At 47.6% G+C, this 27,884-nt stretch overlaps 1 protein-coding gene across 1 annotated transcript; it reads left to right on the forward strand.

Moving 5' to 3' along the window:
* The first annotated feature begins 1,732 nt into the window (after positions 1–1,732).
* On the forward strand, positions 1,733–23,871 carry LOC149336028 (uncharacterized). The gene is made up of 15 exons (XM_089554062.1): positions 1,733–1,955; positions 2,539–2,670; positions 3,317–3,489; positions 4,486–4,661; positions 5,248–5,380; positions 6,189–6,323; positions 6,772–6,875; positions 8,233–8,357; positions 9,676–9,788; positions 11,759–11,887; positions 13,024–13,123; positions 15,156–15,256; positions 16,272–16,430; positions 17,976–18,113; positions 21,643–23,871. The coding sequence occupies exons 1-15, from the start codon at positions 1,733–1,735 to the stop codon at positions 23,869–23,871; spliced, it is 4,170 nt and encodes a 1,389-aa protein (XP_089410188.1).
* The last annotated feature ends 4,013 nt before the right edge of the window (positions 23,872–27,884 follow it).

Here is a 27,884-nt window from a genome sequence, read left to right on the forward strand (position 1 = left end):
TATTAATATATTTTTTTCTAGTTTGTCATTCCACCATTCTACTTCACCTCCTCACACCTTTTTTCTGTGCACAAATACTGCCTTGGCATTCATCACCAAACCTGGGCCAAACCCCCGCGTGAGCATGTGCCATTTTTACTGACGGAGAAGAAGAATTCGCGATTCACGTTCCGACAAAGAAGCAGAAGAAAGAATTCACGTTCCTCGCGCACCTCGTCGCTACCCCGTTCTTGGTTCAGATCGGTTTCTCTGGTAAGCCCGCTCTCTTTTCTTCCCAGCTTGGCGTGATTCCTCGACCGTACGCCTAGGGTGGGCGGAATCACCGTCTCGAAACCCGTTTAAAGCCTGCTGGGCGCTCGGTATCGAACAGCTCGGCTTCGCTGGAGGGGACGCAGCCATCTTGGATACGTTTAGCTGCCCAAACAAATCTTGTACAGGGTGAGCTGCGTATGGTGTTTTCTTCAGGCCTTCTAACGTTTATTGTCGATATTGGCAGCGAGATGTGCCAACCTAAGCCTCAAAAAGAACTTCTCTTGGAATGCGAGTGTCGTGGAGTTCACGCCCCAGAGAACGCACTCTTTCTCACCGCGTAATTGAGAGAGGCGGTGTAATAGGAGCCTCAGTGGAGGCCATAAGCTGTGTTTCTTTTGGAAGCTCGAGACGAGCATCTGCGGTGGTGCAGCAGAAGCTGTGATCACGATGTGATAGATGTATCCTCGTGCTGAGCGGCCCATCGCCTTCTTAGATGCTCTTTTGTTGTGATCACGCAGGAGCTGTGGATTTGTTGAAACTGCATTGTCGTGCTCACACCTTTGGCTTTATAAGGCCGCAAAGCTAAAGGAAATTTTTGAGCCAAGCGCCTTCTAGCTGGTTGAAGACAAATTATCTGTGAGGAACGTTTTCATTGCTGTTGTTGCGTGTTAAAAATGCGTCCTTCGCGTCTATGAAGGCAGCACCGCCTTGTTTACACTGGCCGGGAAAGTACGGCCGTGGTCTACGTGATGGCAGTCTTCTTCTCACGGTTGTCTTGCGTACATACCACACTATTGTATTGGTAACTTTTGCCCACTGGCTCTCTTTACCAATCAATAATTCTCGCCTCAAAAGAGCTTTTTTTGTTCAATTAACCTGCCCAACCAAATGTTGTATTCTTTACTTTTTCAAACATAAGTGGATCACCTCTCGTTCATTCGGGACTGTATGGCTTTCTTTAACCTTTCTTAATGTACTTGCATTGCACAAAACTTTGCGGAATTCCTAACCTTTCTGCCAAACGGAAAAACGTAACGCAGGACGAGTTCAAAATAGACTAGTTTGGCAGCTAGTTTATGAGCAGTTCTCATTTGCTAACTATCGGGCAATGCATTCACAAATTCGCTTTAACGCTATCATAACATGGTGCGTGTGATATCACTTGTCTCAAATGCCTCCTTTCACCCGCTCGGAAAAATGAAAGAAGGCTCATGGCCTGAGAAGTAATGTGGAATCGGCTCAAGAGCTTGTATTTCAATTAGTGATCGCGAGGTGGGGTTTAAAGTAACCGTGGGCACCCGTGGGGTATACCCCACCATTTAGTTGATATAATGCTGGACTTTGCGATTTATTTTAAGTGTTATTTCTCTGCTGATTTTTTTTTTTAGATCACAGCTCACAATTCCAGCGTCCTTCCCGTTTCCGAAGCTCTCTCCGCTGAACAAGGACGCTGATCAAAAGTTGGTAGGCTGCAGCAACCATGGCTGCCGTAGAGGCGCAACCCTTTGCAGCACAGCCAACAGCGCCAGCAGCTGGTGGTGAGGAACAAGACAACGACGAGGAGGACGCAGCAAAAGCGGCAGCACGGGAGACGCGCGCCGCGTGGGGGACCCAGGCGCAGCTATTTCTCGCCTGCCTTGGCCTGTCCATGGGATTGGCCAACTTCTGGCGAATCCCAACACTGCTGTACGATAACGGAGGCAGTGAGTCCTAGCGGCGGTGCATGCCGTTATTACGCAGTTGGAACTTCCTTCACTGTTTAGAATTCAATAATAACGGCTAGAATGAATCTTAGCGCTCATGTTGAAAATGGCTGTCTGGCCAAACGGCCGTACTCATCTGGCACACCTCGTTGGACTTCCTCGCGTCAATCATTCGGCAAAACTAACGATTCCTCCAACAGTGGAAACTTCTTAGTGCCTAGTACTTGCTGTTGCTACATTATCGGCATCCCTGTTCTTGGTGCTTTTCGTTTCAGCTCGTAGAGTGTCTGTCACATCGTATCTCTAGATCAGCATTTAGGTCGCGTCAGTGAACGTGAAAGAAAAGCACAGTTTTATCTTTTTTCCTTCAGTATGACTAAGTTGGATGTTAGTCGTAATAACGTCCCTTTAGGAAGCCTTCAACTGACTTCTCTTATTCAATGGTCTGGCACCTGTTCTGTGCCAGTTTACAGAATCACTTCTACCAATAACACTGTGTTCACGTCTCCTAGCACTGGAGTGTAGCTTTGGTGCCTACGTAAGGACAACCAGCGTCTCGCATTGAATCCTCGTCTCTGCCCAGTCGCCTTCCTGGTGCCCTACGTGCTGCTCTCCCTTACCGTGGCCAAGCCGGTGCTCTTCATGGAGCTCTTCCTGGGGCAGTTCTCAAGCCAGGGGTCCGTCGGCATCTGGCGCTGTGTGCCGATAGGCAAAGGTACGCAAGTACGCGCCTCATCCGGGCCCCCTGCATATCAGCTTGATCCTGTCGTCTAATTATGTTCCTTGCGGATGAACGTAAGCCACATCGGAAACTGCAGAATTGTCGCATACTGTTAAACTGTAAACCGCCGAGCGTAAAGCAGTGCCAGCTTTCGAAATCCTTTCTTAAATAAGATATTGGCTTGTTTGAACAATGAATGGGTCCTTCATCCCATAAAAAGTATAATTAATTACGTGATTGACCTGGAAACCCCACTAAGCCTTGCATAGATGCTCTAGAGGAGTTTAGGTAGCCGCCACCAGCCATATGATACGTGGTATTTTTGACAGCCCTTGCGGCAAATATACTCTTGTGTCAAACGGATCACCTTTCATGCCCAACCTGAACTCGCCGTGATAAGTAGGTACTGGGACCAGAGTAAACCACTTGAGATATCTTGAATAATTTCCAGTTCCAAGTATAATTCTTTAACTTTTATTTCGTGTTTACGGCAAGTAATTAGAACCATATCGTTGAATGGGTTTTGGACCCCTACTACTAGTCGGACAAACGCGGATGTAGTTTCCTTCTCCGTTGGCTCCGTGCTGTTCAGTCGCTTCCTTCAGTCGACTCCTCGCGCACCGACGGTGTCTTCTCGCAGGCATCGGCCTGTGCATGTGCATCGTGAGCGTGCTGATGAGCGTGTACTTGGTGTGCTTCATGGCGCACTCGATGCTGTTCGCCTGGAGCTCGCTCACCACGGAGCTTCCGTGGGCCGTGTGCAGCGACCGCTGGGGCGCCGACGCCGGATGCTACATTCCCCGACCAGGCGTGGTCCGTGCTCCGCGGCTTTCCCTTGCGTTGTTAGAGTAATGACAAGTGTACACAAAAAGTTACAGATATGCTAGAAGCATCACGAACGCAAACACTGCACTGTCTCTCCCATGGCTGCACTTGCCTATATACGTGCGTGTCCTGAATTGGTCTGAAGGAAAGCAGCACTAACTATTCCAGCATTAAGCGCTGGTATGTGAAAGTTTACAACGCGGTAACGCTTACCTGTATTCTTTAAGAGGTTTTTAATGGACTCTCAGTTCGAGAGCATTAAGCGAAAAGGAACGGAATCAGCGTGAATCAATGGGAGCTCAAGGAGAGGAACATAAATTCTGTTCTTTCGATGGCTGCTTTATGAATGCTTCGGCTTTTTATTGTTTAAAGATAGCGCACATAAGTATGATAAGCCCTTGTCCTGGGAGCTGTCGACGGGCGCATTTTGTTTTAAAAACTATGTGAAAACAAAATATTTAAAGCCCATTTGACAAGGGTCTATAGGTGTTTGGTAATCGTAAGAAGTAGGAGAGCTTTATCAAATGGATGACAGGAACCAAGAATTTTGAAGGATTACACTTCTTGGTCCATAATCTGACTAATTACTGGACTAGTGCATGCCTCGCCGAAACTAGGTGCAAGTGTATACTTACGATTAATTTGGGCTTTTGATAAAATTTGCTCTAGCTGGTAGAATTACCCAGCCCCGTGTGCTGTGCGGTGTCAGTGCGCGTTGAAGAACCCCAGTCGGTCAAAATTTCCGGAGCTCTTTATTACGGCGTCCCTCACAGCCTGAGTTGGTTTGGGACGTTAAACCCCCTAATAAACCAATCGAAAATACACTACGACACCATCATCGAGAGTGCGTTGTGTACGGCATGTTCTCGGCTTAGAAATCTTGACTCGCGCTCCGCTCACCTGAGTGCGTTGAGTTTTGTCTAGAGAATGACTGTCGGAGTATACGGGCTCCGCGAAAGCTGAGCCGTCTCCTGCCTACTCCAGTTGCCGTGCAAGGACGTCACTCGGTGGCTTGCCGAGCATTACTCGCGTGCCAACCTGACGGAGGGACGCCAGGTGGTGTACCAAGGGCGCGCCTTCTTCGTGCCGGCGCGCGTCTTCGACAACGTCACCGACAACTGCCAGCACGGGACATACACCGCCGCCGAGGTCTTCTATTTGTGAGTTTGTGCCCAATTTTGTTTCATGCTTTGACGCTTTAGTCCTTGGCCTAATGAACTGCAATACGGGAGTAACTATTCATCGGCATCCACCCAAGCGCAGCCATACGGTTACAAAGGAAGGCTCTCGTTTGTAGCCGTATGGCTGCGCTTAGGCGGATGCCAATTAGTAATTACTCCATTATTTAAACTCTACTTCACCTTGGGGGGATTCAACTAAGCATCTGACCAACACCTAATGAACTGCGTACTCACTCCTTTAGATCTAGGAATGGAATATGTTAAGGAGCTTCTTGTCAGCCACTCTCGCGGCTCCCACCTTGTTAAGCTGGTCCAATCGACCACACTGCGTCGTGAGGCACGTCACTGCTATCCAACATCTTGAAGATATTGGCTTCTGTATAGCTACTTACTTACCCTGTAAAACGCCGTCGAGCATAACATTAAACACGAGCGCCATCCATGAGCATAATGTAGGCTTGTAACAAACATTATTAGGCTTGAAAATGACACTTTGAGAAGCACACGTCCACCTTTCTAAAAAGCTGTCGAAATTTCTTAAGCATACTTTTCATCCTTTTTGCAGCAGACACGTCCTGGCGTTGAGTGACGATATCACTGCGACTGGCAACTTCCGCATCGACGTGCTGATGTGCATCGGCGTCTGCTGGGTCCTCCTCTATCCCCTGGCTTCCAAGGGCGTCCGGCTGGCTGGAAAAGCATGTTTATTTCTGCAGCATTATCTAGATGCACCATTTCAGAAAACACTGGCTCCACGGAACACGCGTGCTAAAAACAGAGGACGTAGAATGTTCTGTATCTCCCTCGTGGTCCGCTGTTAAACGCTCAATCACTGCACGGGGATTCGCATTGTTTCCTGAAAATAAGCTCACCGTCGCGTAGCCAACAGCGTAGCTCTGGTAGCGGTGGAACCCTTCGACCTTGGTGCAGACGCCCATCCCCTTGCCCTGCGTCTCGTGGTCGACGTTGCTATGAAATGACGTCGTCACATAACAAGATCACGTGACGTATGGTAATACGCGAAGAATCTCTTCAACTTTTTGCTGTTCTTACTCCATTCTCCTTCGCTACAACGAAGCATCATCAATCACGTAAATGAGGCAGATACAGCGCACCCTTCCCTAATGGATCGGATGGCAGAGTTCGAGCCATTGTAGGCAGATGGTCTGTACCAGCCGGAGGCCGTCTATATATAAAGTGGGCATGCTCAAGGTTCTACTCATTCGTTAGAAAGATGAAAGTCTAACCACAATCTCTGGATGTAAAGTAGACTCTTCTCAGTACAACGGACAGTGAAAAAGATTCGCAGAATCCATAGAAAAAATTCGCAGGACAGTGTTACTTTCGAGAGACATGAGAGAGGTCTTTGCTCTGCAGTGGGCGTAGTCAGGCTGATGATAATGATGATGAGGTGAGCTATGTTCCATTGGTGAAATTGTAGTGTACCGAGTTATCGGGAAATCAGACGAACGCAACTACACGGAAGCCTTTTTGTTTTGGGAACAGGCCTTGTACGTGACTTCTGGGGTGCCGTATACTCTTTTGAGTTTGCTGCTGCTGCATGGAATGAATATGCGCAACGCTGACGTCGGCATCCTTCACCTGCTGTCGCCCAACTGGCAGAAGCTGCTGGATTACAGGGTATGCGTTCTTTCCGTCTCTTTGCCACAGCTATTTTCAGCAGCACTTAACAGGCCTGTATTAACAAGCGGTTTGCTGAAACTCCTCGTTTTGAATAGTTCGTCACTAATGCAAAAAAAAGAGAAAGTCTACTGTACACTCATAAGTAGTATTAAATAAGAGCGTATATTCTTGGATGCGCAACGGACCTGACGTTTTAGTCTCACCAAAGGATAATACTTTCTTCGCTTTAAACTTGCCGCAGGTGGCAGAGCGTAGCGGTAGTCTGAAAATACCGCAGTTGAAATTTGTCTCTAAATCTTCAACACAAATGGAATATTGTTTGGGCAGAAAAACGTATCAACCCATTAAGTTTTACCTGGACGCCCATCGCCCGCTCATTCTGCAATAACCCCTTACTGGCTTGTAAAAGATAGCACAAGAAAAAAGTTTAGTGGTTACCTCGCAGGTGTGGTTCGAGGCCATGCAGTTGAACCTGCTGAGTGCTGGAATCTCCACGGGGGTCGCCATCAACATGGGCAGTTACAACCAGTTCTCCGATGACAACTACTTGTGAGCGCGCACTGCTAATCCGTGTGAACGGTATTCTGCTCAATTTTTTTTTTGCCGGCTTTTCACGAGGAGCTACGTCCAATGCACGTTTAATCTGTGAGCTGGATTACAGTTTCTTTGCATTGCACAAGGTCAGTCATAGGAGTGAGGGAGACGTTTCACAGCCGCCATGAACCGCCCTAGAGGACGTCCTGGTGGATCTTGTTATGGATGATAGTGGAAGGACTGCATTGGCGCTATTTTGCATAACGCACACTTAGACCCTGGGTTCTATCGCCGATAGGCCTTTAACGTTCATTTATGTTCTTGGGACGTGTCACCCTCTCCTGCCAAGTCTTGCATATGAAAACGCTGCGAAAAGTGCCCTCTGAATTCCTATGAGACTGAAACGACTTCTAAAGTAGCGGTAAGATATAGCGTGTAAAATATATACTGCAGGCGACTTCCGCACCGTGCTATATTTAACTAGTGGCCTCCTGTCCCAATAGGAAAAGCACTATTTCGATACGAACGGCACTTTGGCCCCGATATTTTCTCCGAAGAGAAAAGCCTCACAAATGTCTTGTGACCATGCCTTCACAAATGCAGCCCTGATTTCGTGACTTCAGTGGATTTTATTTTGCGGGTTCCCATCTACCCATAGGAACCGACATGGAGACTGAACACAATGTAGACGCATTTAGTGCATTCATGCGTCAATCGCTTGACGACATTTTCTCCCTCTCTTGCATGGATAAATAATTTCCTCCCCAAACGACTCCCACTCACTCTTGATAGACTTTCTTCAAATACTATTGTACGTAAAATGTGCACTGTCAGCATCTGAAATGATAGGTGGTTGAATTTCTTTGGAGGAGAAATTCTAGAGGCCCGTGTACTCTGCGATGTCAGTGAACATTAAAGAACCCCAGGAGGTCTAAATTTCCGGAGCCCTTCACTGCGACGTCTCTCATAGCCTTAGTCGCTTTGGGACGTTAAACCCCATAACCCAAACCAAATCATATTGCAGGAGAGCACAGAAATGATTGATACGAATTGGAAACACCTTTTCGGACCATAGAGCCTCTTACTATAGTCGGACACAACTTATGTCTGCTGTAAAGCTCAGCCCACAATCAGGGCAACCGAACAGAATTCCTCCGCGAAAAAAAGTAGCCCGTTTTTGAAACTGCTGTTCTCAGCTAAACAAGGAGCTAACCAACAGAAAAACAGTGATAAGCTCTACAGTTATTACTGGCTTGTTTAATAAAGCCAAACATTTTTTGAACTTTTTTTGCTCACTGTGTCGCGCCTGTTCACCGGAAAGTTGTAGTGACGTCGCCAAAACATTGAGTGTGTGATTTCTTCCTCCATCCAGGGTGGTGATTGGCGTGGCGTTCGGTGAGATCTTTCTCGGCCTGGCGGGTGCAATCGCCGTCTTCTCCGTACTCGGCTACCAGTCCACGCGGCTCGGCCTTTCCATGGAGGATCTCGTGCGGCCCGGTCAGTATCGTACGATGCTTTAGAATTCTTGCAATAAAGAATATGTCACCTTGATCCTTGGAGTTCGTAGAAAAAAAAATGGTGGGATTAAGCTGACACATAGTTTGTTCCTTGTTGATTTCGAAAAGGAAGAGATAGTACAGTCGGCTCTCGATAACTGAAACTAGAAGGGGACTGAGAATGTGTTCGGACAACCGGGAGCTTTAAATCATGGCGGTCAATCCGGCTTCCGTTAAAGGAAAACGGAACCAAGTTTTTGTCGCTTCTTGGTTCCGTTTTAAAGTGTTGCTGAAGAGTATGCATGAATCACCACGTAAAATTTGTGAAGGCCCGTTAAGAATATACATAATTCATTTTCTTGTTTTGATTTAGGTTTTACACAACGCGAGCTAGGTCGTGTAAGGCCCACAAAGGTGAGGTAAAAAGATTGTTGTTCCTTTGTTCACAATCTCGATCGTGGAGAATGGGGGAGGGGGGGGGGAATTGATAACTATTTCCGTTTTTTGCGACCGAATGGTTGGTTCTCGACATTTCTTCGGGTCAAGCGGCCGAGGGGCCGGTTGCCCCAAGGCATTCGGCACACGACTGAGGTCCGTCCACAAGGCGGTACCAGCCAGGAATCTTGGCTGAGATGGCTCTGTCTCCGCCCGTGAATGACAACAAACGGGGCAGAAAAAAATAATATAATTTATCCACCAACCGAGGGTGCCTTCCAGCTGGAGATCTGTTTACTAATGCCTTCTGCGCAATACTAAGCAGATATCAAGCAATAAGTTTGGTATCAGTGTTTTTTTTCTTCTCGTTTTCGCGATGTGATGGGCTATCAGGTCAAGTAAACTACACTCGTTAAAGCAGATGTTAAAGAAACTCCACAGCCTATTCGGACTATTATATCAAAGGTGGTTCGTAAGGTTGACGTGTTAATGAATCGAGACGTTTGTACATCATTCGACATTAATGCTCAGCAGTCGTTGGTTTCATGTAGCTTAACACAAATTCCCACGTTTTATCTTTTACATTCCTTTCAGTGTCACTCGATAAACAATTTTTTCCTCGAAGCACAATGCTTTCCGCGAAGGTAACCTATGCATGGCTCCCTTTTATAGGCTTCAATAAGCCGTTTCTGCTGTTTCGAGAAGTTTTAACCTTCTGTATACGGGAAGCAACTGTTCTTAAGTCTTTCTTTGAGTTGAATATAGTGTAACAGCACTTTGTTCGCAAAGCTAGCTCATGCTTTAAGCAAGGTCCCTTGTGCCTCCGTTCCCACGTTTCTCTTATTCCCACTCTTTCTGTCCTTGTGCTTCGCTGCGTCAACCAGGGCTCGGACTCTACTATCTCTCCTTCACTGGCGCCATCGGCGACGTGGAGTACGCGAACGTCTCGAGTGCGGCGCTGTTCACGGCGCTTCTCCTCTGCACACTGAACTCGAACGTGAGTTAAGATGCACACCGCTCTTGACCACTGTGCTCTAAGCACCGCCCTCCATGCCAGCGTTGTTGCGGACTGTACGCAAGTTGGAACGTACCGTCTTTGACAGAAGTAACAACGCAGCGGGGTTTGCTTCTCAGCCTTACAGTAGACCCTTAACGCCAACCCTAAGGACCGAAAGGCCTCGAAATGTGAGGACAATGAATCTTCTTACCCTGCATAGATTTAGAGATCTTACACGGTGCTATAAGCGTCCAGCTGGTCGGCTAACAAACAAACCTCGCTTCTTGGTAACATTGGCAGAGACGGGAAGTCAGTACAGACGCAAGTTGTAACTACGGCACTCAAATAGCAACTACGTAATCTCTGCGCTGCTGTAGGAATGAGCGTTTGTTTTCAGCAGGCATGTCTTTTCGTGTGCACAATAAGGCTGTTAAGTTGTGTCCATAAAGGGTTTGCCTTCGTATATTCAGCCAAATGTTCTGCTACACCAATAATAACCCGCCTTGGTGGTTGAGTGCTTAAGACGTTCAGCTGCAGAACCCGGGGTCAGCTGATTCGCAATCGCTGACCCCGGCTCTATCTTTACGATCCACAAGAAATGCAAAAACGCCCATGTGCTACGCAATGCCAGCGGACGGTAAAAAAACCAAGATAGTCGCAATTAATCCAGACCTTTCCTCTGTGGCATCGCCCCTAACCCATGTGCAGTTTACAAGCGAAAAGCTCCATTCACCCCACGACACACACACACACCGCATTGCATACCGCACAGCACTCACCACACGTCACACACCAAACACGACACAGTATAGAACAGATACCACGCACTACACACCACATGCCACACACCACATTCTACACAACACACACCAGGCACCACACGCTACGCGCCACCCCACACCACGAGCGCATAAAAGCCCGCGTACGCCCATGCCGTACCATACCTTATAGGAAACCAACCTGTTGAAATTTTTCTGAATATGCTCTGATATCTGCAAGTTGATCCTTAATCCGCTATTGTTTCAAACACTTCTTTAGCCCGTGTGTACCACCTATCGGGAGAAATAATCGCTCATCAGCTTCAACCGCCTTAGATATTGTGAATACGTCACCACCTTGTAACCAGCTCTCACCCCACACCAAAATTAAGCTTCTATTTTGTTCTGAAGAATTTTCGGGGCCACACTCTGTCACACTCTGTCTACGGTTACGCACCTTGTCTGGTAGTATGCTATCCTCACTTTGTATAGAAGAAGCACATTAGACAGACTCGCTGCAGCCGGTGAGTCTGAGTACTGCGACTCCTGGATCCGGTTGGGGCAGCATCTGCAACAACTGCAGGAGCTGCTGTGCGACCTCCTCCTGAAATTGCTCCCCCACCCCGACTTGACGTAAACAGCGCAGAACGTAGACAGCACTCGTTGTGTGTGCTTCTCTTCTCGTGTAACGTCTACGTTCTCCGCTGTTAGCATCAGGATGGTAAACCAACAAGCCCAAGCTGTTGTTCTGTCCACCACCGGAACACCTCCTAGCCCGGAGCCCCAGCCCATGTTCCTCAATACATGCTGCAGTTCTGCTCTCTAGCTTTCATGATTGTTTTCAGCTTGAAGCATGGTGACGACAACTGGCGTACATTGGGTGCTTTATTAACACACGCCCTTTTTTGTTCGCTTATTCTTTTATGAATCTTTATAGCAGCACCAACAGCGCCTCTCAGAACGTATACCTGTTAATAGCATGCTCCTGGAAACGCTTCAATGCCTTTGCAGAGAAAGTTGGAAGAAGATAGGCTCTCTCCTTCTTTCATCTTGTAAAGTAGCGTTAAAGCGGCGACTGTTTTTACGTCACCCATGACTGCGCAACGAAATCTGCAGGGAGTTTTGAAACACGCGAAGGATCTTGCATTATTCTGGTTCTCTGCACGCAATAGCACGCGTCCAGTGCTTTCTTGCGTCCCATTGGCATCGCAGTACCTGCTCCTGGAGTCCGTGCTGACGCCGCTGAGTGACGAGTTCCCCTGGCTTCGCGGTCAGAGGCCCCGGGTGGCGTTCATCCTCTGCCTGACTGCGTTCATCGCCTCCATGCCAATGGCCACGCAGGCAAGACCCTTTATCTACGTCACTGGACGGCTGTTCCTCAGCGACTTCGATTTCAATTGGCCACGCCTACGCCTCATCATGCTGAACTTGGGGGACGCTATGGAACACGTTTGAATAAGGCCTGATAACGTTTTTAAGGCGATAGCCTTTAGTGGATCATACTGTCGGCCAAAATTCTGTCACACTAGCTGTCAATCAACCTGATGACGTTATCGGTGGTTTCTACTGCGCATGCGACTGGCGCCTGACAACTTCGAGGCACACATGATTGAATTCAGCGAAGATACATCAGCAGAATGATTCGGCCAAATGCATCAGTAGAATGGTAAGAATTGCCAACAGAAGCGTAGTCTTTCATTCGCAAACAGCGTACAATCAGCAACAGACGCAGTAAAATCGGCGCGAAAAGGCTTTCGCCTGGTGCACTTTAGATCGTCAAAGTGCCCCCTTATTTTTTTTATTTTTTTTTGCTCCGTTCCGTCAAAATGGGGCGTGTACTACTCTTAAGGGGTATGGGAGATGCGTACATTTCTACACAAAAGGATGAGGGAAGAAATTGGCTACAGTTACTAACATGACGTATTAAATCCTCGCGTAATGAAAATACTGCAAGGCCAAAAAAAAATTATGAAATTCCATACCCTCTAAGAATAAATTGACAACGATTGTTGTAGGCTCGAATTAAATTCCTGTCAGCGTGTGGCCATGGCGAGTATGCTTACCTTCGCAGCCTTCCTCATTTCTATAATTATTCCCCGTCTTTAGGCTGTCTGCCTAACAGTTAGACAAACGAGGTTTTTCATGAGCTCACGCAAAATTAGTTGTCATAAAGGAACAAATGTTTCGTTGACGTTGGGGTCATCGTGGCGTAAAGCGATCCATGTAACATTGTTTTCGTTTTTTTTTCATAAATCGATGCATCAATCTGCCGCAATTTTATGCTCCCCGGGGGTAGAATTCGCGCATGAATCTTTTCAGTGTGTTTCGCGCTATCGATCTGTTAACATTTCTATATCAGCGGCAGAAGGTGAAAGGAAAAACTACTACAATAAGGCAGCCTACTGCACGCAATAAGAAACTCATTCCATAATGATTTCGCACCGCTGCCCACTTGTCGTCTTTTTAATTATGTGCAGAACGGAATGTACGTGGCGTTCCTCCTGGACTCCTACGTGTTGGGAACGCTGGTGCCCATAGTCGCCTTCGTCGAAGTGGCATTCGTTGTGGGATTTTACGGTACGCACAAGAACCCAGTACCCGCGATGAACGTATTTTACATCTTTCCCTTCGTCTTCGAACTAAACAAGCTTGCAAGTATGCTAACTTCTCGTTTTAGTTAGCATCACTTCAACGAATACTTCAGAATAATGAACGTTTTGTCGACACCCAGCAGCCTTTTCGACGTATTGGTTTTAAAAATATTTGAGTTCCCCACATTTCATGTCTAGCTTAGTTGGGAAAAAATTTTGAAAATTGTAAAATTGTAATACACTGTTATGCAAATATTGAAGGTACTGGTCCATTATTCTAATATGTAGCAAAATTTTTCTTTCCATGGGTCGCATCGAACAGTTAAGACTGTCATAGAAAACCAATGGGGAACGCTTCTGACGACAGCAGAAATGTGCATAGAAAAGAAATGAGACTGCCATCGGGTGATCTGCGCATATATTGATTGTTAAAGTGAAATCATACATTTTATGAAAAAATGGCGTTCATAAACGGTTTCCCGCTGAAAAAATGCTTTTGTCCGGAATTGTTGGGTATGAACAACATTGAAGATTTGAGTTCAAGAAACACCCCAGCGTGTTTTTATATTGAGTTTAACGAAGTTTTGTATATTACACTCCGCGCCGTTAGCATGGCCCTTCAGGCGGCTTTTCTTGGAGGCGCAGCAGAGGCTTAACAGTTTTGGCATCTACATATAAGTGTCCCTGCAAAAGGGCAATTCTGTGCAGTGTTTCTTGTTGGTCATTTTATACGTGGGACTATGGAAAATCGATCACAGTGCACCGACAGTCGAAAACTGGTGTGAGTGCTAACAGAAGTGCTTACGCGTGTTAGCCAGATTACAACTCATCGCCCGAAAATTTTAAGCTTCAATGGAATGCGATATTTTGTATCATCGGTGTTGTTAACAGTGAAACAGAAACCGGGAATTTAAAGACAAACTTCGCCTAGCCGTGCCACCAAGCGTCTTTTCATGGACACTTTAAGCACAGTTAGTTTTTTCCAAACAAGTCTGCCTATGGCTTGTGCAGATTTGCACTGTGGGCTGTTTGATACAGCGAATATCCACTTCACTGAGCTGCCAGTTACGTGAACTATTATTTAAGTGTCTTGGAAAAGTAGCGGTGTGCTACACGCGCTAAAGGCTACACAGAAGCGAACTGTCTCCCCACCCTCTTACTCAAAAACATAATTTGCTCTCGAGCAAAAATGAACCAGAGTGTTGGTTTTGGGTGCATCGTAACTTGTTTTCGCACCGGTTGTCATACACCGGCAGACAAGGACACGAAGAACGCTGCATCTATCAGGTCACTCCAAGCAGTTTGGGTTCAGTCCGGCATTTTGGGGAAGTCTCCAAAAGAATCCTGAAATTGTTTTGTCTAATCATGGCAGGTTTTTGTGCAAGCACATAGCAACTGGAAGTTTTTTTTTTTTTCACTTCATTCCCATAGGCATTTCGTATCAGTTATTTCCCTCTTTACTTATTTCTTCATTATCACCACCGTCTCTGTGCGCAACGCGCCAACGATATTTTGTGTGATACCTTTTTTTTCTACTGAAAGTCTACTTGATCTCCACCGTTAGGGGTCGCATCAGTGTTTTTTTTTTTTTCGTCACTTGCCTTTCATAAGCGCCGTAAAGAAAGTATTCAGTGTGCTCACCAACTGTAGTCGCATACAACTCCAGAACAAAGCTGCTTTTCCCCGTCAAAGAACTTCCTTCCAGCCATTGGCGTCGGCCAATTCTCACGAGCCTGCTAGCATGACAATGCAGGGAGTGGCGGATGAAAGGGGATAGTCCCCTCCCTCCATGGTCGGAAATAGCCCCCTTGAATTGTGCCGCTGCTCCCAGCATTGCTAGGCTCGTAGGCTGGTAGGGGTTTCTTGATGAGGAAAAGCCGCTTCGTTCGTGAGTTATATGCGTATCAGTGCCTTTGAACCAATATTTGTATGAAATAATGTGCAAATTAATATCGCCTCTTTCTTTAAGAAAAAGATAGATTTGTGTACGCATGGTGGTCTCCCTTTCCCTTTTGTAGGTGTGACAAGGCTGGGGCTTGACTTCAGGTTCGCAACACGCCAGCGCCTGAACCCGTACATTGGCCTGTGCCTCCGAGTCGTGGCGCCCGTTGCGCTTGGCGTGCGTTCACCATTTCTTCACTTCCTTAACGAGAACAGGCTCGCAGATAGTGTGCAAGGCGCAGGGCCTTCCACCTGCCTACAAGTCATCCGAGTCGCAGTAGCGCTTCTATCTTCTGAAACTCAATGCCTTCTATTCCTGCAGATCATTGCTGCGCGGTTAGTATTGTCTGTACAGGACGAACAGTATCCCGGCCTAACTGACAGCATTGTACGCGTGACAACCAAGGAGAGCAACCCTTACCTTCCAAACCTCCTTGCTACAAAATGGGATAGCTAAACACAAGCATATCACTAGCTATTAAGGAATCTTTCATTTCAATTATAACGGAGTTCGTTATTGGGTCTTCATAATATGTGTCACTGATGGCCGCTTCTGCCAGAAGAGCAAACGTTGCCTCCTGGACCTCCTAACTATAAATTGTAATAGTTTGCCACCTGCGCATCGCTGCTCCTTATTGAATCTTCCTTTTCATTCGTAACTCAGTTTCTTAATGGGTCTACACAGCGTTTGTCACTGACTGGCGCTTGAGCCATCGCTATGCACAGAAACTGGTTTTTGAAGAAACACGCAAAACTATCTCGCTTCTCGACAGACCCCTCTACCGAACCGTGCGTGTCCAGGAATCTAGGACGTCGGCTGTTTATGCCAGCTTTCAGTCGCTTCCTCAGGATGGCATCGCATTTCAATGGACTCCCTTTGTGACCCGGAAGACGCGGGTTCGATGCCGGCCACGGCCGTCGAATTTCGGTGGAGGTAGAGGCCCGAGTACTGTGCGTTGTCAGTGCGTGTTAAAGAACCCCGGGCGGTCGAAATCTCCGGAGCCCTCCACTACAGCGTTCCTCATAGCCTGAATCGCTTTGGCTCGTTAAACCCCAATAAACCATAAATGTTGGTTAACACTGTTTAGTTAGATAGCATTAGGAAGGGTCTTGAAAGCAAAAACTCACCGGTGGCATCGACGTCCGTGTGAAGCGTCCACCTGCCTGACCAGCGCATTTATGCCGGCACGCAGTTGACGCTCATGTTGGACGCTTTGGGCCACCAGCCGGACCTGTACTTCGAGAGCTACCGGTACCCGTTGGTGAGCAAGCTGATCGGCTGGTGCTTCGCTGCGTTCGGCCTGCTGCAGATACCGCTGTTCGCCTACGCCGAGCTGTACGGCGCCGAATTCGTGAGCCCCATATTCCCTGCCTCTGAGCGCAAACGTTTTCTGGCCAAAACAACGTGACGGTGCGTGCGCTGTCGCTATCTTTCGAAGGCCACAAAGCTAAGTCGGGAGGCATCCTGGTCTTAGAAATAGTGCGACGGCTGATCCCAGTTAGTGAATTTGGTAAAATTCGATGCACTTGTGTCGTTCACGGGCCGTACTTGCCCTCCAACATCACGGTGGATCAAACCCAGTTTCGTGCTGCCACCTACAGTGAACTCAGTTCTCCACGGGTTTTTTCGCGATGCGCAGTGTTTCTTTTGCTCCGGTTAGTGTTGTTGATATTGTAACGGACACTGCAGGCTTCACACACGAGGCTACCGCAAAATCTAAGTTCCAAAAAGTGTCCGAAAGATTTACTTTAGACGATAGATACAACAGAAGGACTCAGTATAAGCACAGTACAAACAACCCGCGGCCATTTGTAATGCAAGAGCAGAGATAGCTTTACCTTGGGAGTGTTACAAAAGTAAGAAGCAACGTTTAGTGCTTCAAATGCTCAATCACCAGTGCAGCTATTGGTCAAAATTCGTTCAGGTGAGACACCCTTCTTGCTTTTTGTGTGCTCTTCTTGATATTTATGACAGCAATTATACGAGGCCCTTATACTCCTTTTCGGCCACTATATTCAGATTTCTGCGACTTTTCAAATTCTTTGAGCGTGCTGCAGTTATTCTGCTATTGTGGATATAGAGACTATTTGTATGAACAGTTCCTGCTTTCTAAACTAGAATACCTCATATGTCCCGCTCTTGTTTGCAAAGTGACCCAGAAGATTCGCATTTAATGAACGTTACTGTTTAGCCCTGGTAATGAAATTTCCAGCTGTACTCGCAAATTCTTTGGTGCAACTGCTCCAAAAATTTATTACGTTCATAGGCAAGTTCCACGTACTGTGTCACGCCATGCGGTCCCCTCTGTTACCACCCGAGAGGTGATACCGGTGCACGGCGTGTGATTTGGTCTGGCATCTCCGGTTGCATCTACTATTAGTCTACTTGGTCGCGCAGTGCGTTTCGCTGATTATTGGCGGCTTTTTGTACGTGACCACGGGGCAGCACACAAAGTGGACAAAAGACATCAAAACAGCGGAATTTTCTATCTGCCGATTCGCTCCAACTACCCTGTAAAAGGCGAGGTTAACTAGCTCACGTTCCGTCTATGTTTTAAGCTCAAGATTGAATAGGAGAAAAGAAGAAGAAAAAACTAAATATTTTTAAATAATTAAGTAATGTTAATTCCCAGCTGCCGCTGTGCGCACTTTGCTAACAAGCCGGCGGCAGTGTGGTGACGCCGCAAGGTTAGATGACGTAGCTGGGTCCGCCTGCCTCCAAGGTTGATTCTCTGGAGAAATATCAGGGATTTTTCAGTCGGGGAGGGACCGCTGAAAGCAAAGCAAAACATTTGACTGATTGATAGACTTTCAACCGAGGGTCTATTTCACCAGGCCAACGTCAGCACCTTTCATAAAGAGCGTCTCCTACTTTGCGTTTGTGCTTTCGTGCGCAGAAATTCGCCGACGTCTGCAATCCGAAACCAATATGGGGCCCCGACGATCCCGACAAATTCATAAAGTACCTGGACTATCTCGAGAAACACGGGATCAAGTCTCCAGCTCAGTTGTCCCCACTCAACGCTGCGGCCAAGGTGGGCACGACTGATTTTTTTTTTACTCCGTAGCATACCATGTATCTTACCGGTACTCACCTATGGCGAAGAAACGTGGAGGCTAACAAAGAGGGTTCAGCTTAAGTTAAGAACAACGCAGCGAGCTATGGAAAGAAAAATTATAGGTTTAACGTTAAGAGATCGGAAGCGGACGGAGTGCGTGAGAAAACAAACACGCGTTAATGACATCCTAGCAGAAATCAAGAGGAAGAAATGGGCTTGGCCAGGGCATGTAATGCGAAGGCAAGATAACCGGTAGTCCTTGGTAACGGAGTGGATTCCAAGAGAAGGCAAACGTAGCAGGGGGTGCCAGAAAGTTAGGTGGTGGATGAGATTAAGAAGTTTGCGGGGATACGGTGGCCGCAACTGGCAGAGGACAGGGTTAATTTGAGAGACATGGGAGGGTTTTGCCCTGCAGTGGGTGTAGTCAGGCTGATGATTATGATGATACCATTCACCCTTCTCTGTCGCCCCTTGTCCGCCAGCCTCATTCATCCGAAAGTTTATTGCTTCATGATGTTAGTGAGTCTTTTCGAAGGACAGAGCTGTAGGGTCGACTTCTAATTAGCTACTTTTGTTTGGGCACCGCCAGCCTACAACCACATGAGGAGAATTGACAATAGTCATATTGGAGCCAATATCTTAACACAACTTTGTAGAAAGAAGGCAGGAAGATAAGATCCTTGGCAACACAAGAAAAATGTGAACAAGGATCTAGGGGAGCCTCAGTAAGCCTACCAACATTTCAACAGAAGCACAAGTCCTCTTGTTAAAACTTGGCTAGTGATATCAATGTTCAACATCTTAATGCAGCTATGTTCTTCACCCGTACATGATTTTCCGAACGGCAAGGTACGGTGTGGTATCGAATGATAGCCTGTGGTACGGTTGGCGTGGTGGGTATTGTGGTTGTGATGTGGTACGATATGGTATGATATGCGGTATTTGGTACGTGAGGTTAACAGCCTAGAAGCTATGTGTGGGCGATGACGGTGCAGTAGGGGAGGCCTCGGAATAAATTTCGACCACTTGGCGTTGTTCATGCATAGGTAGCTGCATTAATATCGAAAGGAAGACATAATGTGCATCCAACCATTGATTCCTTTAAATATGTGTGGCAAGTAATCTTTTTCCTCTTGCATATAGCTTTCCTCTGGACGTTTCATGATAGCAAAACATTTTCAACTTTGAGGCAAAACAACAGCAAGAAAAGCAATAGTGAAAAAAATCTGTGTGATGCAATAAACTTCTTCAGGTTTGTCATCTTTCATGTCACAGTAATGTTTAAAGTGCAGTACAGAATTATACATTTGTCAGACAAATCTTATATATTATTTGACATACTACATGACTGTTGTGTAACAAAAGCTCTACAAGATTATTTGTTCGTACAACTTCTTTTGCTATGGAAGTAACTGTTCCCTTTCAAATTGAAGTTTTATCCTCCAATTTGCATTCACCCTCCTAACGCCATCGCAGCTCACCTACTGGGTTGTCTCTCTAAGAGGGTTACTTAAAATTGCACACCCAATCTGTATTACTATCGTTAAGTTTCGCGCCATAGCTTGGCAGATTCTATTAGGGATGTTCCGTGCAAAGCGCTGGGCTAATTTTGGGCCATGATCGATTACCCAACGAGTAAGGAACCCTACGGCGGAAGGGTTCGGAAGTTAAACTCACTAACTCCTGCTTAGCAGCAGACGACAAAATAGACGTTTGGCCGGGTCTTAGGGGAAAAACGACGGGCAAGGATTGGATGGCTACCCCTTTCCAACAGCAGTTTGAGCTATAACGGTTCATTGGCAGTGTATCGCTTCCTGTCGGCAGGGCACTAATGGCAGTTAACAGTGACAGGCCGGTTCAAGCCCCAACAGGTAAAGCAGGGGCTGCGCTAAAGAATGTGGTCCATGAGTTCCTCACCATTACCTGGACACCGTCAATTCGAGGTTCAAAAGAAAATCCCTGAATCCGCTGTGGGAAAGGTGGCCAGTTGAATTATCATTATTTTGTTTTTGGAAAGTCTTCAGCCCGGAAGTGTGGATTGGGCACCAACAAAGCAGCACCATCGCTATTCTGCACTCTGTACGTAAAATACTTTTTTGTTTTTTTTCGCAGCTCTAATGAGTTAATTGGAAAAAGAACCTTTTTTTACCACGTGTGAATATATTAATAAATTGTAAAACGTTTGCACGGAGGTTATCTTCTGCTTTATTCGGACATTTACTAAACAAAATAAACCATTCGCGTGCATTCAGACATGTTCATCCGGCTTCCCCCCCCACCCTTTAGGCAATTTCGAAGGAGTACGGCTTCGGCCCCATATTTCAACACGCTAAGTCGCGGACCGTGCTTTAAGGCATGTATAGGGCCAGAGCCAAAAATACATAAAAAAATTGGCAGTGGTTTAGCTCTGGTTAAACCTGGAGGATTGCGACAGCAACGAGGAAAGATAGAGAGAGAGAGGAGATGGAGAGCACGCGGCAGCAGCGGCGGCCCTGGCACGCTAGTTATGCGTCGCTACTGCGCATGCGCAACTGGTGAGCGTGGCGGCGTCACCTCTGAGTCACCCGCGCAGCGACGGCGGCGGCGCGCCAGCTGTGCGCCGTGTGACGTCACTGCTCCTCGCGCATGCGCAGTATGGCCTTGCCTCAGCTCCACGAAATGGCTCGGCGACAAGCGTAGTGTTGCTATCGCAACAATAAAACTGACTGCAGCACAAGTTGTTCTCGTGGCTTGCGAAATAGGCTGAAGCGCACACATGAGCACTATATAGTTACGGAAACCCAAAGCAGTGAAGACAAAACGATGACGACAGAAAAAGAAAGATAAAAACGCGTTTTTTTTTTGTCGAATGAAGCGCGGTTTATTTCTGTAAGCAATATATACCGATTGGTAAAAGTGATCACAAACACCACGTGTCCTAAAGAACTAAACAAAACAACTAAACTAAAGAACGTTACCTCATAACGGACAAGCGCCTGCATCCGTTTTTCATTTTAAGGCTTAGAGAGGAGAGGAGAAAAGCCGCTGCGGCAATCCGTACGCAGCCGAGGCTATGTTGTTACCGCATTTGTGACCTGCCCAGTCTCGTTATATCAGGAAATATCGCAACTCTTTAATACTTCGGGGAGGGAAGCTTTAGGTAGGAGGACATCTTCCCGAGGGCTCCAAGGTGTTAACAGCTTAAAAGTAGTTGGAGAGCTTTACAGGGTGCAAACCGCGAATCGCTGACGAAATTTGAGGCCCTTTGGAACATAGGCTCTGATTACCAAGATAATGACCACGCAATTTTATTTCCCCTCAACATTATAGTCTGGTTCCAAAGGCTTGCAAAATGTCCAGGTGCAAGCCACCGCCTATATATGAGGTCGAGCGTCGAGCTCTGCAATTTTCTTTACCACATGACTGAGCACAGTAATCACAAACATGTCTTCTCCCAAGAGAGACATTGCCCATGATAAAACCAAGTGAAAAATCAGTTTTGGCTTTCCGAATTCGCCCTTTACAGATGAGTCAAGCCGCAGGCGTGGGAGCCACCACGGGCGCAGGAGACACGGCCGCAGGAGCTTTGCCAATGCCAGCTGCCGCCAGCGGTGCTCAAGAAGCGGTGCTTCCGGCAGGAGTACCAGCCGTAGCAGCCACTGCAGTTGAGCCACAGCCAGTACGCGATGACGTCATACGGCGCTTGTCCAGCACACTGGGCCGCACGCCCAACGAGCTCAGGCGCATGGAAGCGGTTCTGAACCGACGAATGTCGGCAGTGCCTGTCACTGAGCAAGGAACGGCGGCGGCAGCCTCCACCTCACACGAAGCAGCAAAAGACGGAACCCAAGCGTCGACTAAGAAGATTTCGCCGCCATCAACACCGCCGAAACTCGAAATAGAGCCCCTCCCACCGGAAGGCTACGAAGTTCCCGACATGGGGAATTTCGGTCCTGCCTGTATGCCCACCAACGCTATTATATCACCGACGAGTTACGCGCAAGGGGCACAAGGCCCGCTGCCGGTATGGGGACCTGCGCAACCCCTGCCTGCAGAATTCGTCGGCCTCGAAGGGCAATTCGCGGCGACAACAGGTGCAAAAAGGCCTTCTGCTCCCCAGATTTCCGTGGCTCCTGCGGGAAAGCCTCCTGCAGTCGATGGCCAACCCATGCCGCCTGCAGGAATGTTCCCTGGAGGTCTTCCACTTGCTCGCAATCTTACCCTCCAGCCTCCGGGCGCTGCTCCTCTGCCTGTTCTTCGTGGCATCCCCGCAGCGCCACAAATACAGGACACCGGTACCCTCTCACCTCTGAAAAGCTCACTGCGCACCAATGAGCGTGGAGTCAGCAAGGGGCACATTGTCATCAACGCACCGGCTGCTCCGGCCAGGCCAATGGGCAGTGCCACTTTCGGCGATGTTGCACGCCGTCAGAGCACTATACAAGGTCCGCCTGTGGTTGCGTACAGCGAGTTGCTGCGCCGACCAAGCGTCAAGCTCACACTCCTTGAGCCCATCGGCAGCGCTGGGCCTGAACAGGAGCAACAAGTGCAGGAGCAGGTAAAGCGCGCCATCATTGACTTTCGGCGCAAATCAGTGGCGGCAATGCGGAGAATGAGTGCGGCGCCGCCGCAGTTCGCCGGCCCCCTCCCACCCCCTGGAGCAATAGGTGTAGTGCCAGTCTTGCCGAGGCAGTCTATCAGCGGGCCTGGTCTTCAACCGGACCTTTCATCGCCACGAAAGTCAATCAGCGCGGGAAGCCTCCCTGAGATCCTTGTTTCTCCGCGGCGTTCCATCAGTGCAGCGAGTTTCAATCCGAACCTGGTGGCAGCACGGCGTTCCATTAGCGGGGGCCCTGTGCCTGTGATTTTGACAGGTCCGCCTGCATCCAACACCGGTCTGGACTTTCCTCCAATGATGGCAGTACCACGACGTTCCATCAGTGCAGACTCTCTTCTTCCCAATCTGGCAGTCGCGCGACGTTCCATCTCTCCAGACGTTCTTGGCCCGCGACGTTCCATCAGTGCGGGTGTGCTGCCTCAGGCCGTCCTCGTACCGCGACGTTCCATCAGCGCGGGAGGGCTTCCTCCTGGCGTCCTTGGCCCGCGACGTTCCATCAGCGCGGGTGTGCTGCCTCAGGCCGTCCTCGTACCGCGACGTTCCATCAGCGCGGGAGGGCTCCCTCCGGGTGTCCTTGGCCCGCGACGTTCCATCAGCGCGGGAGTGCTGCCTCCCCCAGACGTTCTTGACCCACGCCGTTCAATCACTGGGGGAAACATGCCTCCGGGCGTCCTTGGCCCGCGACGTTCCATCAGCGCGGGAGTCCTGCCTCCCCCAGACGTTCTTGACCCACGCCGTTCAATCACTGGGGGAAACATGCCTCCGGGCGTCATTGGCCCGCGACGTTCCATCAGCGCGGGAGGCTACCCTCCGGACTTGGCCGCTCCAATGCGTGCTGTAATCCCACCCGGTTTCGCTCCAGTTCCGCGACGATCAATAAGCGGCGGATATGTTCCATACCTGGTAGCGCCGCGCCGCTCTATCAGCGCCGGGCCCTTCCTTGGCCCCGACGCTCTAAGGCGCTCCAGTAGCGGAGCGAACCGTTCTTCGATCTCCTCAGGAGGCGCTCGAGACACGTCTCCCGATTCTCGCGTCTCGGCAGCCGGCGCTGCTGAAGACACTGCAGAGGACGATGACAGTGAGGATGACGACGAGGATGATGATGATGACGACAGCAGCTCCTCTGGTGGCTCGTAGTCGACGCCGTCTGCAGCTGCTCGGTCAGGCTAAAAAGTGATTGCAACTGTCCGCTACACTGGTGCAGTTCTTTAAATGGCGGCGTACTATATTAGAGCCAAAGCTTTCAATTTTAAACAAGTGCACGTCATTTTTTTCCTTGTTTTATATTATGATATTTTTCTGTTCTATGTTTTGTTATGTACCACGTTCCACCATTTTATCGTGCGCTCCACTTGTTCATCGTCCGCTTCTTGAACACTTTTTTCGCCGTTGAATTTTTCTCGAGTGTCGTGGAGCTCGTGGATGTGACTACTGTTTCACGGTGCTGGGCTTTGGTGTCCATGGTGATTACTATTGAACGAAGAGTATTTTCTGTGTTAGCTTTCTTTGCTTCTTAAGTACTTTGCTATCTGGTTCATTGGACTAAGAGACATCTGAGAGGCAATGGACTGAGAGACGCTTGCTATCGGGCACTTGGTGACATTTTTCCTGCAATTAGACGCAGGATAATCTCCATTGCTGATCGCTAACGTATTGCAGTGTTTCGTAGTGCACGTGCTTGATCATATGCCTATTTGCGCTATTTCTAATGGCCCCTTAACTATTTGTTCAGGTGATACAATTATGAAAATGATGCTTTGCTGCTGATAACTGCGTCTTGTGGCCCAGTACCAACTAGTGATTAGAAAGTGGGCTTTCTCCGGTGCTCACCCCGTCACGACACCAGACTGTTCTACGAATCGAGTATATTTGTCTCGCTGGTCGTTTCGTGAAGACCTGCTGAATGCAAAATTTCTGGTTTCTTTGACCACTTCATTGCAATGCCAGCTAGGAGGGGAAGTAAAATCTTGTTAGTGGGAAAGGTTTGTAATTTAATATGTGGCTGATGGGCGAATTCTGCACTAGGTAATTTTTAGGAACGCATGGTCACCATTGTGAGCTGAACAGTGCACAGGAAGGGCAAAAACTCACCCTAATTTCTGTTTGTTCACTCTGCAGAGAACACTGTGGAAAAGCTGGAAAATTGAACAATGCCTAGTTACTCTTGTAGTGTGGCTCTGCTTCGAAAAGTCGGTTGGTTTGTTCCAAAATCCTACTAAATTATTTAAGTATTTCACAAAGGCATGTGAAGAGCAGCTGGATAGAAGTAGCAGGAGTAATTGTTTCAATGAAGACATCCAAAGACCATGGTGGCGACGTTATGTACATATTCAGGGGCATAAGATGTGGCGTATAATACCGGCACGTATAACATAAAATGTCGTGGGCCATGTTTTAGGGCCCTCTTGCCTTGTGAAGGCAAATTAATATAACTCTTCGGTCCATGTTAGCATAGTCTGCCAGCACTGATGTCTTCTCTTCTGCTATACCGCCCGTGTGTTTTGTACAAACTGCCTCCCTCGACACAGTGTGTTTACCGCTACATAGTTCGTCGTGTGGCGGAACTCGGAGGAATGTCACTTAACCAAATGCTTTAAGCTGCAGATTGGCTTCTGGAGCAGTTTGGAAGCGACGTACCATTTTTGCCAGCAATTACCAGGCAACGGGTTTTCAAGGTGTTGTTTAGGCCGCTCAATGTATGTTCCTGTGGAGATAGTGGATTCTGTAAAAGTCCTTGGTGTCATGTTTTCAAAGCACCATTCTTCCTGTTAAAATTAGGCTGTTGGTGTATAACTCTCTAGTTCCATCTCTCTTACAATACTGTATTATCGTTTGGGGTACCACTGGTATCACGAACATGACAAAGTTACATCTTCTCCAAAAAGCTGTGAGATGCATTGCCGGTGTTCCTTAACGTTTCCCTACGAGTGACCTCTTCTTAAAATACGAAATCCTGCCAGTCTTCGTTTTACATGAATGCAGACTTTTAATGAGCTGCAGAAGTGCTTCGCGGAGCAATGAAAATCGTTGGTAATTTGGCAGAACTTGCAAAAAAAAAAAAAAACATATTCCACCAACCAGAAATAAAGAAATGCGGCTAGTTCCTACACCTTGAGCATATTACTCAGAACAATCTATCTTATACGCTGCCTGTGCTAGTAAATAACTTAAAGAAATGTTTCGCCCTTTTCAGCAACAAGTTTGTGTGATGACGCTGCATGTAATTTTGTCTTGGTACTTTTTGCTTTTTTTTCCAAGGTGTGTTATCTTCTTTTGTACTATAATGTGTAGCGCAGAATTTATTGCCGCTTGTCTGATGCGATGCCAACGTGAAAAAAGGGGGCAGGACCTCTGTCAAGCTTCCGAGCTTTTAGTCCTGTCTCCTTCTCTAATATAGCGAAAATAAAATGATTGATTGATTGATTGATTGATTGATTGATTGATTGATTGATTGATTGATTGATTGATTGATTGATTGATTGATTGATTGATTGATTGATTGATTGATTGATTGATCTCGCCGAGTAGTGGAGCCATCATGGCACACCAGAAAGGGATTGTCCTTATATTGCACTGATTTAAATCTGAGGGGGTTCCATAAGGGCTCTCCTACACGGCTAAGGAACAAACTCCGTTGCTTGGTTGCCTTTGGCAAAGGTGGTACTCCCTTCATAAACTTTTTAAGGCAAAAGTCTTTAATGGCTCGTACTATTGTCCATTAACAAAGTCTGTCACACGCGTTTAACTGGGGAAGTAAAAAAGACAGAAGAAAACCAATGGTTGTTCCAGATAGAGGAAGCAAAACAACCTAGAAGACGCGATTGATGCCTGTAAATAAATTCTAGGCAAAAATGTCGAAATTGCGTCGATATAGCCCCGGGAACGATGTGACGTAACATCCACCGGAAGTCGTCACGGCATAGTGAATATTGTCCCAGAATGGTCGGAAAAACGCCGGATTTGTGTCAAATTAGATGGAAAAATGTGCATTTAAGCGTAATTAACAGTTAAGATCACCGAAAGACGTATAATTTGAGTATCGATATAGCCACGGGAACGATGTGACGTCACATCCACTGTAAGAAGTCATAGCATAGGGTCCTCGGCTTTCGCCTCTCAACACTTAAGTTGCCAAAGTGTCCTCGCAATTTTCCCCCTGTTTTTAAAGAATTCACGCTAAATATAAAAAAACACGTGATTCAACTTTTCCACTGCCGTACTGTTACGCTTCTGAGTTTTCGACGAGGTGTGCTGGGTGAGCGTCGCAAAGTGATCAGCCGCCGCTCTATTGTACGGGCTGCCCAATGACAGAGAAACGGACCTACGGGACTCCACCATTTTCGTTTGCTTTTTGTTTTGCCCGTGAGATGATCGAATGGAAACTTAGTGAGCTTTCGGCGGTCTGCATATCTATTAGAGGCGGCTGTGCGCGTTGCCGTGTTCCAAAGGTTTTTACGCACATCGTTGCTGATGTTCACGGTTCCACACTGTTATCGTGTGCGCTTTGTTCCTCCAAAACCTCTGAGGGCGCTGGAATACGGTGCAAGTGCACTCATCAGGGCAGTTTACCAATGTCCTTCAAGAGAAAAGTATACAACAGCTGTATGTTACCGGTGCTCACCTATGGGACGTGGAGGCCAACAAAGAGGGTTCAGCTTAAGTTAAGAACAACGCATCGAGCTATGGAATGAAAAATGATAGGTGTAACGTTAAGAGATCGGAAGCGGGCGAAGGGGGTGAGAGAACAAACGTGGATTAATGACACCCTCGTTGAAATCAAGAGGAAGAAGTGGACTTGGGCGGGGCATGTAATCCGAAGGCAAGATAACCGTTGGTCCTTAAGGGTAACGGAGTGGATACCAAGAGAAGGCAAGCGTAGCAGGGGGCGGCAGAAAGTTAGGTCTGCGGATGAGATTCAGAATTTTATGGGGATAGATGACCCCAGCTGGCAAAGGACATGAATGGCAGTTTGCCAATATCCCTCAAGAGAAAAGCATACAACAGCTGTATCTTACCGGTGCTCACCTATGGGGCAGAAACGTGGAGCCTATAAAAGAGGGTTCAGCTTAAGTTAAGGACAACGCAGCGAGCTGTGGAAAGAAAGATAGGTGTAACGTTCAGAGATCGGAAGCGGGCGGAGTGGGTGAGGG

This window comes from Amblyomma mixtum, chromosome 7 (assembly GCF_055824585.1).
Source record: "Amblyomma mixtum isolate Tamu chromosome 7, ASM5582458v1, whole genome shotgun sequence".
Taxonomy (NCBI): Eukaryota; Metazoa; Arthropoda; class Arachnida; order Ixodida; family Ixodidae; genus Amblyomma; species Amblyomma mixtum.